This window comes from Plodia interpunctella, chromosome Z (genome assembly GCF_027563975.2).
Source record: "Plodia interpunctella isolate USDA-ARS_2022_Savannah chromosome Z, ilPloInte3.2, whole genome shotgun sequence".
NCBI lineage: Eukaryota > Metazoa > Arthropoda > Insecta > Lepidoptera > Pyralidae > Plodia > Plodia interpunctella.
In genome coordinates this window covers 9,158,423-9,170,967 of record NC_071324.2, presented here as the reverse complement: position 1 = coordinate 9,170,967, position 12,545 = coordinate 9,158,423, and the positions used below count along the sequence as shown (strand labels likewise).

Here is a 12,545-nt window from a genome sequence, read left to right as displayed (position 1 = left end):
AAATAAAAGACTCATTCAAAATGGGCCCAACCGAGGAAACAATAAGAAGTAACACTTATCCATGTTTATTTTATTCCATTGTATTCTTTTAGCACCGAGGTTCGACTACGGCTTTTGACACGAACCTCTCACGACATCTAGCACGTCAGTGCACTTAACCTTTGGTATGGACGGCTGGCTGCAAAGGGAACGTGCGTGTGATTGTCTGCAGTCTATGAATTTTCACCTCGTCACTTCTTACGCGAGGTACCTACTGCACTCAACAGCTAATATTTATAACTCTAACGTAACTTAAATCTTACAATAACAACTTACAACAAGCACAACTTATTTTTTTATCTAATATTATAACATAAAAAAAACGTCACTTATCGCGATAAAAAACGGATATCAAATCGAAAATATCAAAATTGAAACAACAAATTGAATTGCATATTCTAAATCCGGTTGAATATAATGGAACTGTATAATGACTGGTCCAGTTAAATGTTAATTAAAAAACGGTTAATGACGAACTCGTAATTAGCCACGCCGATATATCATTTCGCCCAGTGGAGCCATCGTAAAGCCGTCATCAGGCTACGGTAAAAATAAACAGAAGTCTTTGAAACATTATCGATACAAATAAATTGTCCGTCCAAGAATGAATATCAATAAATTGAAAATGTAACTCGTAAAAACATATCATCGATTATTGTAAACAGCTGGCGGGCATTTATGCAAAGCGACCTGTTCATTGGACCAATTCAGTGGCGGTAGCGAAGGGATCTTTAATTGAAAGTTAACATATTACACGCAATCGGAGTCGTAAACAAACAATTTTTCAGCGGACATTAAATTATAACAGTCAACGCGGTCGATTCTATTGAGAATAACCTACCTAAGTAATGCCTCAAACTTAGCAATTTACATAAATTCGAAACTTTCGCATGACAAAGGCGTTATTAAAATCTTGAAGAGAACTTTAATTTGCGATGACGGCAACATCATTAATCTTATTAAAACTCACACGACCACCCCCGCGCAACGTCGAAGTAGGAAAAAAGTAGGAAGTAAATATTTTGACGATATAAATAATGTGGGCGAAAAATGGGCATTGTTATTATAAAAGGAAATTTGGGAGTGATTCTTAATTAGGTATTTGTAATGGAAGCTGTTCAGGTTCGCTATCCTCGACTGTTTCTATTTGGCGAATTGATTGTGCTATTTAACCCGTCTGCACCGGCGCGCGTATATCTCCCTAACGGATGATGCACAAATAAAACCACGACGAGGATTTTCGATAGCCGATATCTTTGCTTTCCGTTAAACAAATAGAGGTTAGGTCCTTGTTAGGTCGCTATGCAGATTCTAATTTAAAACTATATGCAGCCGCTGTCGTATATTACGCGGATGGACCCTAGGGCGACCTCTCTCGGCGTCGGCTCCCAATCATTTAGTACCTTAGTAGTGATCAGTTTTGTTGTTGTTAGACATCGATTACAAGTGGATATTTGTAATTTGATTTCCTTATGAATAATTAGGTCATTGTATTTAGTTAAGCATTTTGGTAGGAACAACCAACGAACATATCAATTTTACTTGGGCTAAAGAGTACTGAAGAAATACTGACAAAAATTTAAGACAAAGTTCTGTTTTTAATCCATCCAAAAAGCAAACATCGTATAAATAAACACAAAAGAGCACACAAACTGACGAGGCTAACAAGCATGCTACTAAACCCCTCGAACCACTTCATAATCAGAAGCCAATTAAATAACAAATTACAAATAAAGGCAAACGAATTGAATGTTTGATCAATTCATAATTAGAAACAATTGTACGTACAAAAGCTATAAGCGAGCAGGAGGTGGAGGTAGCCGCTGCCCGGCGCTCGATCACAAAATAGAGAAAGTATGGATATCTTTATCTTTACATATTGTTAACAGACAAAGTCCTCTGCTGCGTCTGTCTGTTTGTTCGCGATAAACCAAAAAACTGCGCGGATTTTTATTCTTCTTCGCGCTATGTGCTTAGCATACTTAAACTTAGTCTAGAATCTACAAATTTACACATTTCTTTTGAGTTCATTGGGTCTGGTAGGAAAAAACCAAATAGGTATACTGTATTCACAAACAGTTACTAACTTGGTGACTTTTATAAAAGCCTTGTTAAAAATATCCATATGAACACTATATTAGCAGAAACAGTATATCACAACACAACAAATCATAGTTTTATCAGAAATACGCGATATACGGAAACCATGTAGTGCACTTCAGTCAAGAGTCATACATATATGGCAGTCACTGACAACTCCATTACTCACGGACAACTCCAGGTGCTCCTGACATGTGACCTCCTGAATTGCTGCAATGTGAAATACGGATTTTATATGGTATTTCAATATTCCTTAAAACGTTTTATTTAATTGTGTCATTTCTGTGTAATCTTTATTCTGCTCGAGTCTCGTTTATAAGGCCCTGCCCACCTCGTCCGCACTAAAAATTCGATCTTATCTCCAATATTTTAATAGGTTCCCGTGGCGGCAAGTCGACCAGTAATTGTATAAAGTATCTCTGGAGGAATAAATTCAATATACAGTCCGGGGCCGGCCGAGCCTTCTCCGCTCAACGTGATAAAGCTTAAATCAACACACGAAGTAATTACACTGGAGCCACACTTCATCGCAGATGCCTATTAGTGATTAAGCGTGTCGTTAGGTAAGGTATGTAGTAGCCGGGACTAAGCCTAAATGACGCAGCGGTAATACTTTCTGTTGCTTTGAGTACCCATAACATTTTACATGACATCTAGATTCGCATGCGATCAAAATGTCTGCCATGTCTTTATTGTTAAAACGAGATGTAATTGTCGTGAATGTGTACTTAGCCAAAATTTTCCTCAAGAAAATAATTCAAATATCCATGTGAAAATCTAATTTCATTTAATATATTTCCTGTTACATTGAATTGGTTTGGCTTTGCGTCCCGCGGCGCTTCGCCACGGCAAGCCACTCAACTCAACTGAATCTCGTAACTCAGATGCCGACCTCCGCTCCGTTAACAGGCCCTACGCTCGTCGCCGTCGCTTACTGGCCTATGCCATTTTGGCCGAAACCGAAATAGGATTGCTAAGGGGTATATTTCAATAACTGTCACCCCGATTAACATGTCCCAAAGGGGTTCATTGATTCTAGCGTAGTAACCGATTGTTGTATTTATGAGATATAAATAGCCTTTCAGAGCAGGACAGAATGGAGGTATATGTGGGAACTGGGAATAGTCAATTGAAGCAAGCTAAAGTGTAGTATAAATTCTACAGGGTGACATAATGTGGTACACAGTGTACGAATAAATTATTTTAATATCATACAAATTCAGCTCATGACGCTCATGCGTCTGATATGAAATCTATATTTATGAGAAATCATTATATCTACCTAATGGTAGATATAGCTTTAATTATAAGTAAATAATAATTTTAGAACCACCAAAATAATAAACGGAAACAGGCATTACTCAAAATAAGGCAAGAGCCGTCCCTTTTAATTTTGATTAATTAAAAGTTTTGCATTAAAAGAGTAATCTTAACGCAAGGGTTGTACTCGGTGAAGTTCTTTTGTATTTTGTCTTATAAAGAAAAGTTTTTCAGTGAAACAACGGTGGATCTGCAGCAGAATATAAAAGTTTCACGATAACGTACACGCCTGGGGCAACGAGATCATCAAAGTGAAATCCCTTTAAATTTTATCCAATGAAAAGTATTATTCCGAAGAAATTAATAAAGATTAACATAAAAGGACAATACCACTAAAATGGTTTTACATTGTGCTCGCGACCTTCTCTGATCCGAGTTGAAATTTTGAATTATTTCGTAATATTTAGTAAATGATTGGTACATTGGTATCCCTTTTGTTACGTTAAAAGGATTTTAATTATCAAGGAATGACAAGAATATTTCAATTAATAGTAAATATCTGTTTATGCAAACCTTTTTTAAAACAAAAAATTACCTCTTATGTCCCACAAATTTTGAATGCTAATTAGTTTTATATATAAAAATAGTTAACTCTACTATCATAGGAATAAATAAATGTAAATCATATATTGCCGGCAGAAAAACATTGATATTATATTGATACAAAAGTGTAAATAACATACAATTACAAACTCACACGAGTAGAATTCGTACAGCACATCAACCTACCTTTGTAAACTCGTCACTATTACCGCGCCATAGTGTTTCATGCAGGGTAACTTGATCTACTGTTGACTGTACCTAGAACCTAACTGCAAGTGAAGGAGGAAATTGAAATTAAAAATATTTTCCAGAGCACAGTCAACGACGACCGTATTTGATTATACTACACTCAGAACATTAAAGTACAAGTGATTTTTGTCAACTTTTAGAGTAAGAAACGATACTATTTAAACTTTGGAAACAACAGAGCAAGTAAAAACCATTTTGGAACGGTGATACATCGGTGTGTCTTATTGAAATATCGAATTTTGTTGTGTGTCTATATACAGCGTAAACTCCATAACGTCTTTGTAATTCAGGTTAATGCAGAAACAGTGTATATAGGATACATTGTGCCGTAATGAGTTGTCGGAGCGTTCGGTACGCCGAGGGCGGCTACAGGATCGCACCTACTACACACGACCTCTCCCAATTAGTACTAAAATAATGAACATGTTTTATATTTCCACGGGAGTGCGGCGTGTACTTATCCCAGTTATCCCGGTTTGCCCCGGGAGGTCATGCGCTAGAGATGGGGAAGTTCGATTCCGACATAGTCGATAAATTTGCTTTAAAAGAAAAACCACAAAAATATTATACACAGGAAATCTTGCATCTCGGGTTCGTTTTATTATATCCTATTGAGAATAAAAAAGAACAATGTAGATATTGAAATAGCTAAAGACATGAGGATTTTTTTAAACACATAAAATACTTAACATAGTATAGAAATATAAATACCTCCATTTTAATGCTGTTATAGTCGTGCCACAGAAATTATTTTTCATATCGGATTATTAGTCCAAAATTGAGAGCGTTAAAATAAATTCTGCATATTCTCCAGACTTCAAGACGCGCACGCATTAGCTTAATGAGCTGCTAGTGTGTTATAAATATAACAAATAAATAAATATTTATTATTTCTGTATAGGAAGTAGTACAGATTTGGAGAAAGTCCTAGCAGAAGGGGAAAACTCACGAAGTGTTCAACGTTCACGTGGTCCAGTTGTCTGACAATTGCACGAAATGAAAAAAAGCGGCCGCTAGGCTCCGTTACTCTATGGCGGCGGAAGTAGCCAGCAAATGAGAGAGAGAGACAGAAATAACTATATAGTTATCGACAATCACTGCGTTCGATCGATAATCAACGACTATAGTTAAACACGCACATATTTTGAAGTGCGTATAAAGGGGCCGTTAGAATTTCGGATGTAAAGTCTGCTTTGTATGACTCCGAGTCTAGTACACTTCCCATACAAACTCAAGTGGCTATTGTTAGGATTTGTGTTGCATTGTTTACTAATAAAGGAAACGGTAACAATTGAAACATTGAGATATCTGCACTTTTTTAAATCTCGCAAGACAGAGTTATTTTGTTAAGGAAGTTTACGTAATTTTCGAAATATGCTTTTACTCTATTCTGGGACTGAATTCACCACCAATGTTATAGTTTACCACCAGAGGACCTGGTGTCATTGTCGGCTTCGTTATAATACTACACGCAAATTGAGTGTAGACATTATTACATGAGTAACAGCTCACAAGACAGGTACATACTTAATTAATATCCTTCTCTTGCTTTGACCTTTAGCATAAGTTTATTTATTGATTCCCTTCGATATCCAGAATGCAGGTGGTGCGAAATCGATTACCATGGCAATCAGTCGGTAATAAAGTATATTTTTATGCTTTAAATATAGAAATAAATATGTATGCCGTTAGCCTTTATGGTCATACATACATGCCTTGTGGATAAATCATGTACTATGAATAGATGCAACACAACCCTTTGCCGGACATGTGCGAACACTTCCACGAAGATAATGCAAACCGTCTAGAGGCATTTAAGTCAGCTATGACCAACCGGCTATTTTGGTCAAGGAAGCATTGTTTGAAATAAACTTTGTCAAACTTATATCCAATTAAAAAACTGCCATAATATCATTTCATCATGTAACCTATAAATTTCATCCAAACATAAACAACATTAGATAATCCCACAGGAATTTGCCAGAAGAGCTAACGACTGTCGAAAATCACTTAACATTTTAAACGGCATTATAACCACTTCCTGTCACTTTAGTCGGCTCTACAAATATCTACAAATATATGCTCCCAAAGATTTAACTAAGCCTGAATAAATAATCAATTCAGCCTACCCGCTGATCGATTGCCAGAATATACACCGAATGATATACTCCACGAGTCGCGGCAATAAATATTCCGAGACAAATGTTTAGACCGTCTCCGAGGAGCTGCGGTGACACTAAATTTAAAAGCTTCAATTGTACAGGAATAACCAAAACACGGTTAAGATCTTTCGAAAACAAATCGTGGATCGGCCGCTTGACGACAATCGTGATGGACTGCGCAAGTGAGCAGCTTCTAATATAAACAAATTAATAGGGTGGCTTCAGATTTATTTAGACGACGCCTCACTCCGCACGTCATTTATGCATCTCAGAGAAAAATATTACGCGCTGCATGCAGTAAATCTCGGTTAAGTTGTAGGGTTCCTAACTCGAGTAAATTATTGGAATCCCACTTAATTGTCCGCCTATTTGTCGTTTTATTAAGGACAGGAAACGTGGGAACCTAATACCGAATATACAAATGGGGTTTGATATATACCAAAACATGAAAATAAAGTTTAATTTGATTTGTTTTTTATTGGTTTATAAACCAATCTTTACTTCTAGTCCAATATTAAATATCTTGACAGATAACTTCCTTCTTGTTTAATGACGAATATGTTATATTCATCATTAACTATTATCTAAAATATTATTAAAATAAAAACACGCATTACAGAGTTTCGGAGTCTCGGAATCCATGCGAGTCCATTATCTACACCCATTAACATGTTACATGTGTTAATCACATCCTCTTAGGGCCGCGTTATCAAAACGGGAGCAATTTTAAGAATGACTGCGCCTATAAATAAAGGAGTCTTTACATTAATTATGAGCTTAATTATGTAGAATCCCTTTGATTTACAAGCCGCTCATTGCCGCCGCAAACGAATTGTAGTGGCTTAGCGGAGCACCGCGGGCTTTGCCTACCGACTCGGTTATAATTATTTTTGTCTCGATAGCGAAGCGACTATAGATCGAGATGAAAGCGAATCGAGACAAGTTGACGCCCAGCTACTTTCCAAGGATTAGCCGATTAGAAGTGTTTCGGTACGCGGCACGAGTTTGTAGGTAGCGATAAATTTAGAAACCAAATCGGATGTGCGGTGTGCACTGACTAGATTATTCATACGTTGCTATTCCTCAGTACACGGTGAAAATTACATTACATTTTTAATGCTGTAATATTAAGAAAATGCTATTAATGACTTTAGAATATTTGTCTTGATTTTGCAGATACGTATTTGTAGTTAAAAATTTATAAATGAGTTTCGAAAACGTTAAAATATTGATGACATAACATTTTTATAATCAGAGGGATGAGAATTGAGCCTGGGCTATGAACAAAGTCAGGTATCAGGTAAGCTATAAATTTATATTTGGGTGAAATAAATATGATTAAAGACAGCATAGTCATATATTCTAAAATAGCGTTAAAGCCTCATGAGACATACATAAGTTATCAGTAAATCGTACTTAAAATGTCCAAATAAAATCAAACAATAAATAACATGTTATGGATCAACCGCATCTCCAGTGGAAATTGAAACAAACCCTGAAGGTTTTCAAAGGGGCTGCGCAAAAGAGGCGCGCTTGTACGCCGGCGGCATCCATTGCGACGACAAGCTGCGCCCCCCGCACCCCCGGGCGCAGACCCCATGTCCGTGATGCAAGTATACCATTTATTTCGGGAAAATGTCAGTAGTGGCACCATCCAGTATGATGTGAGCAACAATATGATGTAAACTTTATGTTTTCCTTAAAGATTTTACCAACTCTTCACGCTTTACCGATTCGATGAATTGGAATATTATCTTCTTTCTACCTTTCAAAATTAGACAATGTAACGTAATTCAAAGAAAATTAGTTGATTTATTTCATATCGAATAGTTGAAAATTAAACAAATTATTTAAACAGCAAATCACTATTACCTAAAAGTATCGTAACTCATATGCTAAATCGAATTAAGAGACTAATTAATTTCTACAGCAATGATCGTAATATGCTGGAGTACAGAAGCCACAACATATTTATCATCCAGCACACAAAGATCGGTGCATTCAAGCGGAACAATCGCACAATTGTCCTATGCCGTGGACAATCGCCCGGCTAACCCTGGCTCTATTTCTGCCTAGTGTTTAGAAACAATAGCTCTGCACTGCAATTAGTTTATCCGATAGATGGTGGTCGAACGAGTCGTAAATCTTCCCTGTACCGCCAGTGGGCGCTGGAGTTGCCGCACCGTATGTAGATTCAGCTCGGTTAATTAATGTGCCATGCTAAAGTGCGAGGCTCCCTCGTCCCTAGTCGGTTTCTGTAAATTGCGCACCCATCTCCCTCCTACAATAGCTCCAATTTTGGCAAATTAAAATTCGACGCCTAAAGAGATTTTTGGTTAGCGAATAAATGTTCCTCTTTGTTAGGTCTACCTATTTTGCTTTTAATTATTATACCTTCATTGTTGTTCGGTTCATGGAATGATTATTCGCATAAGAGGCGAATAAACAAGATCGTTATTGCCGAGATAAAAGTGAACATCATCCTTATGAAGGCAGTTAAGAAAAATCGACGTCTAGAACATTACAGCCACGTCGAATATTATAGTCTCGTCTGTCAATAATCTAATCCGAAAAGTTAAATTTCGCCTACTTCCGCTTGTCGTACAAGTCGTAATTTGATATTTTGACTGTCGCTTCAGTTTTCATGATAATGCATTACAGTGATAAGCAAGACCAGATGGTGTACCCAGGACCCTTCTAAAGAAGGAACTCCTAAACGGTTTACTGCACTGACACTATATTTTCACAGGATGAATGCAATGCAATAAAAGTCCATGACAACAAAGTTTTTATCAAAAAATAACTTTTGTAAAAATGAAACTATGAACGTGATGTCGTAATTCTAACACAACTGAAAGAAACTTGTTTACATACCCATGAACTCAAATTACAATGTTGCATGAGAATACACTTTGAAGCTGAAAAATACTATTTGCGTTTGGCGGCACATTAACAAGTTTAAGCACTTAAACTTTAACTATATGCGAACAATATCGAGGTTGACATAAATACCTCTCATTATTTGGGGGCGTTACCATTCGACTAAGATTGGGCATACGCTTACGGCATAGATCGTCCACTGCGTCACAGAATGTCTAATGCAAAGAGAAAGCTTCCTCAAAGGCGCTAGCGGGCACGTGCCTTTAGACAGTGACATGTCTGACCCACCCACAGACAAAGCTGTAGGAATGCTTCAGAAAGTAGAAGTGCTTAAATCAATTTCGCAAACTACAATATACTAATTACAATATAACATTGAAGCGCATGAAGATCATACGACTGAAATTTTACTTTCTAGGATTAGTGTTTTATGTAGGCTCCAAACTATTGCTGAATTCTGACAGATGCTGACGCGAATGCATGAACCTGTGCTATGAACATTGCGAATTTGTATGGGTGCTTTTATTTACAGCTATGAAAAATCAGTAAATAGAACCGAATCAGGCAAAGTGTGGATAACAATTGTTCGCGGATAATGTGACATGTGCGGCATTGGAAAGGGTGACAAAAACAAATCGGTGAAATTAAAGTTGCTCCGCGTCCGACCAAACATGAAGCTCTTTTTTTAAACAACATGGTAGATTTACATGTAATAAATTCGAACTCAGATTAAGTAGACTTAATGATAGGTTATCCTTCGCACTTGGTATATTTCGTGACTATATTCACAAACGGGCCTCGGTCTGTTATTGCAAAACATGAAAGCATTCTAATTGAAATTCAGCATGAAAGGGATAATGAAGGAGGGTGCCCCGGATTCGTCACTCCTAGCACCGCGGAGTTCACATGACAAACTAGATATATGTACTAGCCGGAAAATAATATCCATCCGATGAGGGAAGGATGCGATCACCTGGTTTTGATTCTGAGTTTTAAATCGCCCGTTGTGAACTGTTGAAGCAAATATTACACTGTGATCTATTCGTTGCTTATATGAATTGTAAAAATCTTTACAATACTTTTGAGGTGTATTTTTGTTAAATAACAAAATACATTTATTCAGTGAATAGAAATGTGTAGTAAAACCATTCGTTAATGCTGGTGTTGCATCTGTCTCAATCACCCAACTATCAATAACAAATCATGCAAACGAAAACAGTGAGACAAAGACTAATGAATGCATATAAAAGCAATGAGAATAAATTAACATTTCATAAGCGAACAAACAACTTACAAAATATAAGTTGGTAATAACAAACAATAGAATACATCTACAGAGATTCAATTGGGCACTGCCAACACCTATGGCGCCGGCACCAAATTACCAAAACACCAAACTCTGAACCTGTCTCCTTTCAAATTTGATTGCGCCTGATACGCCCATGAACTCTATAATGAAACGTCCATATAAAAACAAAACTATGGGCATATATGATTAGTTCGATACATGAGGAAGGTAGAACCACAAAACAAACAATAAAATAATATCGCTGCGTCACCGAGCTAGAAATCACTTATTGTGGGAGTGACTTGCATGCCGAGCTGTGGCTTATGCGCGCATAGGCAATGCCCCATACGGGACCCCCGTTTTAACGGTTACGTTCTATACAATATCATCACTGAGCCTGCTCCAAAGGTCAGCTACGGACAATTCTCTGGCACCACGTTAGTCATCGCTCGTTGAGAAATTGAATTTAACCACGCAATCGAACGTGACGTCGCTTTTGCTGAACACTTTTTATTCTAATGAAATATGGTTACATTCGAGTTATATTAGATCATAGCATATGTGAAATTATTTGCTATCTTGTAGTAATAATGTTAACTCACAAATCAAACGCTCATATGAAATTCATACGCTGAAATGAGTAATGCTTATGAAAATATTTTAAATTTTCAAATGTTCATAACTAATAATATCTTTATTCGTCTTCCAGTTCTCCATTGTCACTTTTGTTCATATTTCCTGTTCAAATTGTCATTTTTTTAGTCCTATTTTAGATAACCTATTCAAACATGAAAAAAAAAATAGTATCCAATGACAGCATTCATAGATTTTCACAATGGCAAATCCCCACAGTACACACAAAGAAGAACATGGAAAAACATTGCAACTAACAGTGACCAAAATATATCGCGAGTCGCAAGCCTTTTTGAAGTTCGCCAATCGGTATAGCAGCAAAGGAGGACAGAGTATTTTTTTGATGGATGGATTTGGATTGAAGACTGTAGTTCTATGAAATAGAATTCAAAATATTCAAGTACAACTATAACTATGCAAAAATAACAGTAATACATGTGGCACAGACATTCAATCTTTTAATGCATTGTTCTAACATTATAGAATCCTTATTTTTTATTGATTTGCGCCGTGTTCCCATCCAAAAAATACATGCTCAATTTGGACTGCATCAATCATTGCCACTTGCGACCGAATCCATAGTCAGGCCATATTGTATTTTGAATTATATGTAGGCCATATATATCTATATCTATTTGAAATATGTCCAAAATTATTATAATATCAACACCCACAAATCCACCTTAAATCCACAAATCCAGCTTAAGGTGAATAAAATCTATGTCCAAAAAGTGACCATTTTAAAGGTCACTAGATTTTATTTTTATTTGATTGGCCTTTTAGCCAATTCATCATCATTATTGCACATATTCGTAAGGCTATTTTCGAAAGCTACATATTGACTCGGTTCTGGCAAGAAAATATTTAGTATCCAATACTGTTTGTAGATTTGCCATCGACACGAAGAAGAAGAAAAATACAAACAAATTCTGGTAAATATAATGAAAATCTGATAACAGTGTTCGAATATTAGTTATTTGTTTAATAAGATAAGAATGATGCGTCTTAAGGGTGACACGTATAAAAACGCACAATAGCCAACCTGTTCAGCATGCATAAACAATAGCACGTTCCGACGGACGAAGCGCGGCGGGTCAAATGAGGCGCGCCGTCAAATCTCGGGTTGCACTCGGTTGGCGCCGGCCGTACGCCGACACATTCGAGAACTTAGCACACCCACTGAAAGTCGACAAAAAACAACAATGCACCAAAAGTTCGACGTGCTTCACTTCACAGTGTAACAAGCGAGCGTAACAAACGACTCGCGGGGAATCGATTTCGTGTAAAGCCTGGATGCGTGAAATATAAGTCTGGACATAATATCTGCCAAT

At 36.9% G+C, this 12,545-nt stretch overlaps 1 protein-coding gene across 5 annotated transcripts in view; it reads right to left on the bottom strand.

Moving 5' to 3' along the window:
• Window positions 1-12,545, bottom strand: part of sowah (sosondowah) — a 41,793-nt gene that overhangs the window by 11,456 nt on the left and 17,792 nt on the right. The window contains exon 5 of one of the 5 annotated variants that reach the window (XM_053768196.1): window positions 2,290-2,349. The exons of 3 other annotated variants lie outside the window; for them this stretch is intronic. In XM_053768196.1, the coding sequence (XP_053624171.1) occupies window positions 2,305-2,349 (45 nt within the window). In that variant the 3' untranslated portion in view covers window positions 2,290-2,304. Of the gene's footprint in view, window positions 1-2,289; window positions 2,350-12,278; window positions 12,394-12,545 lie in introns of those variants that run through there. One more of the 5 variants, XM_053768197.1, reaches the window with a different exon arrangement.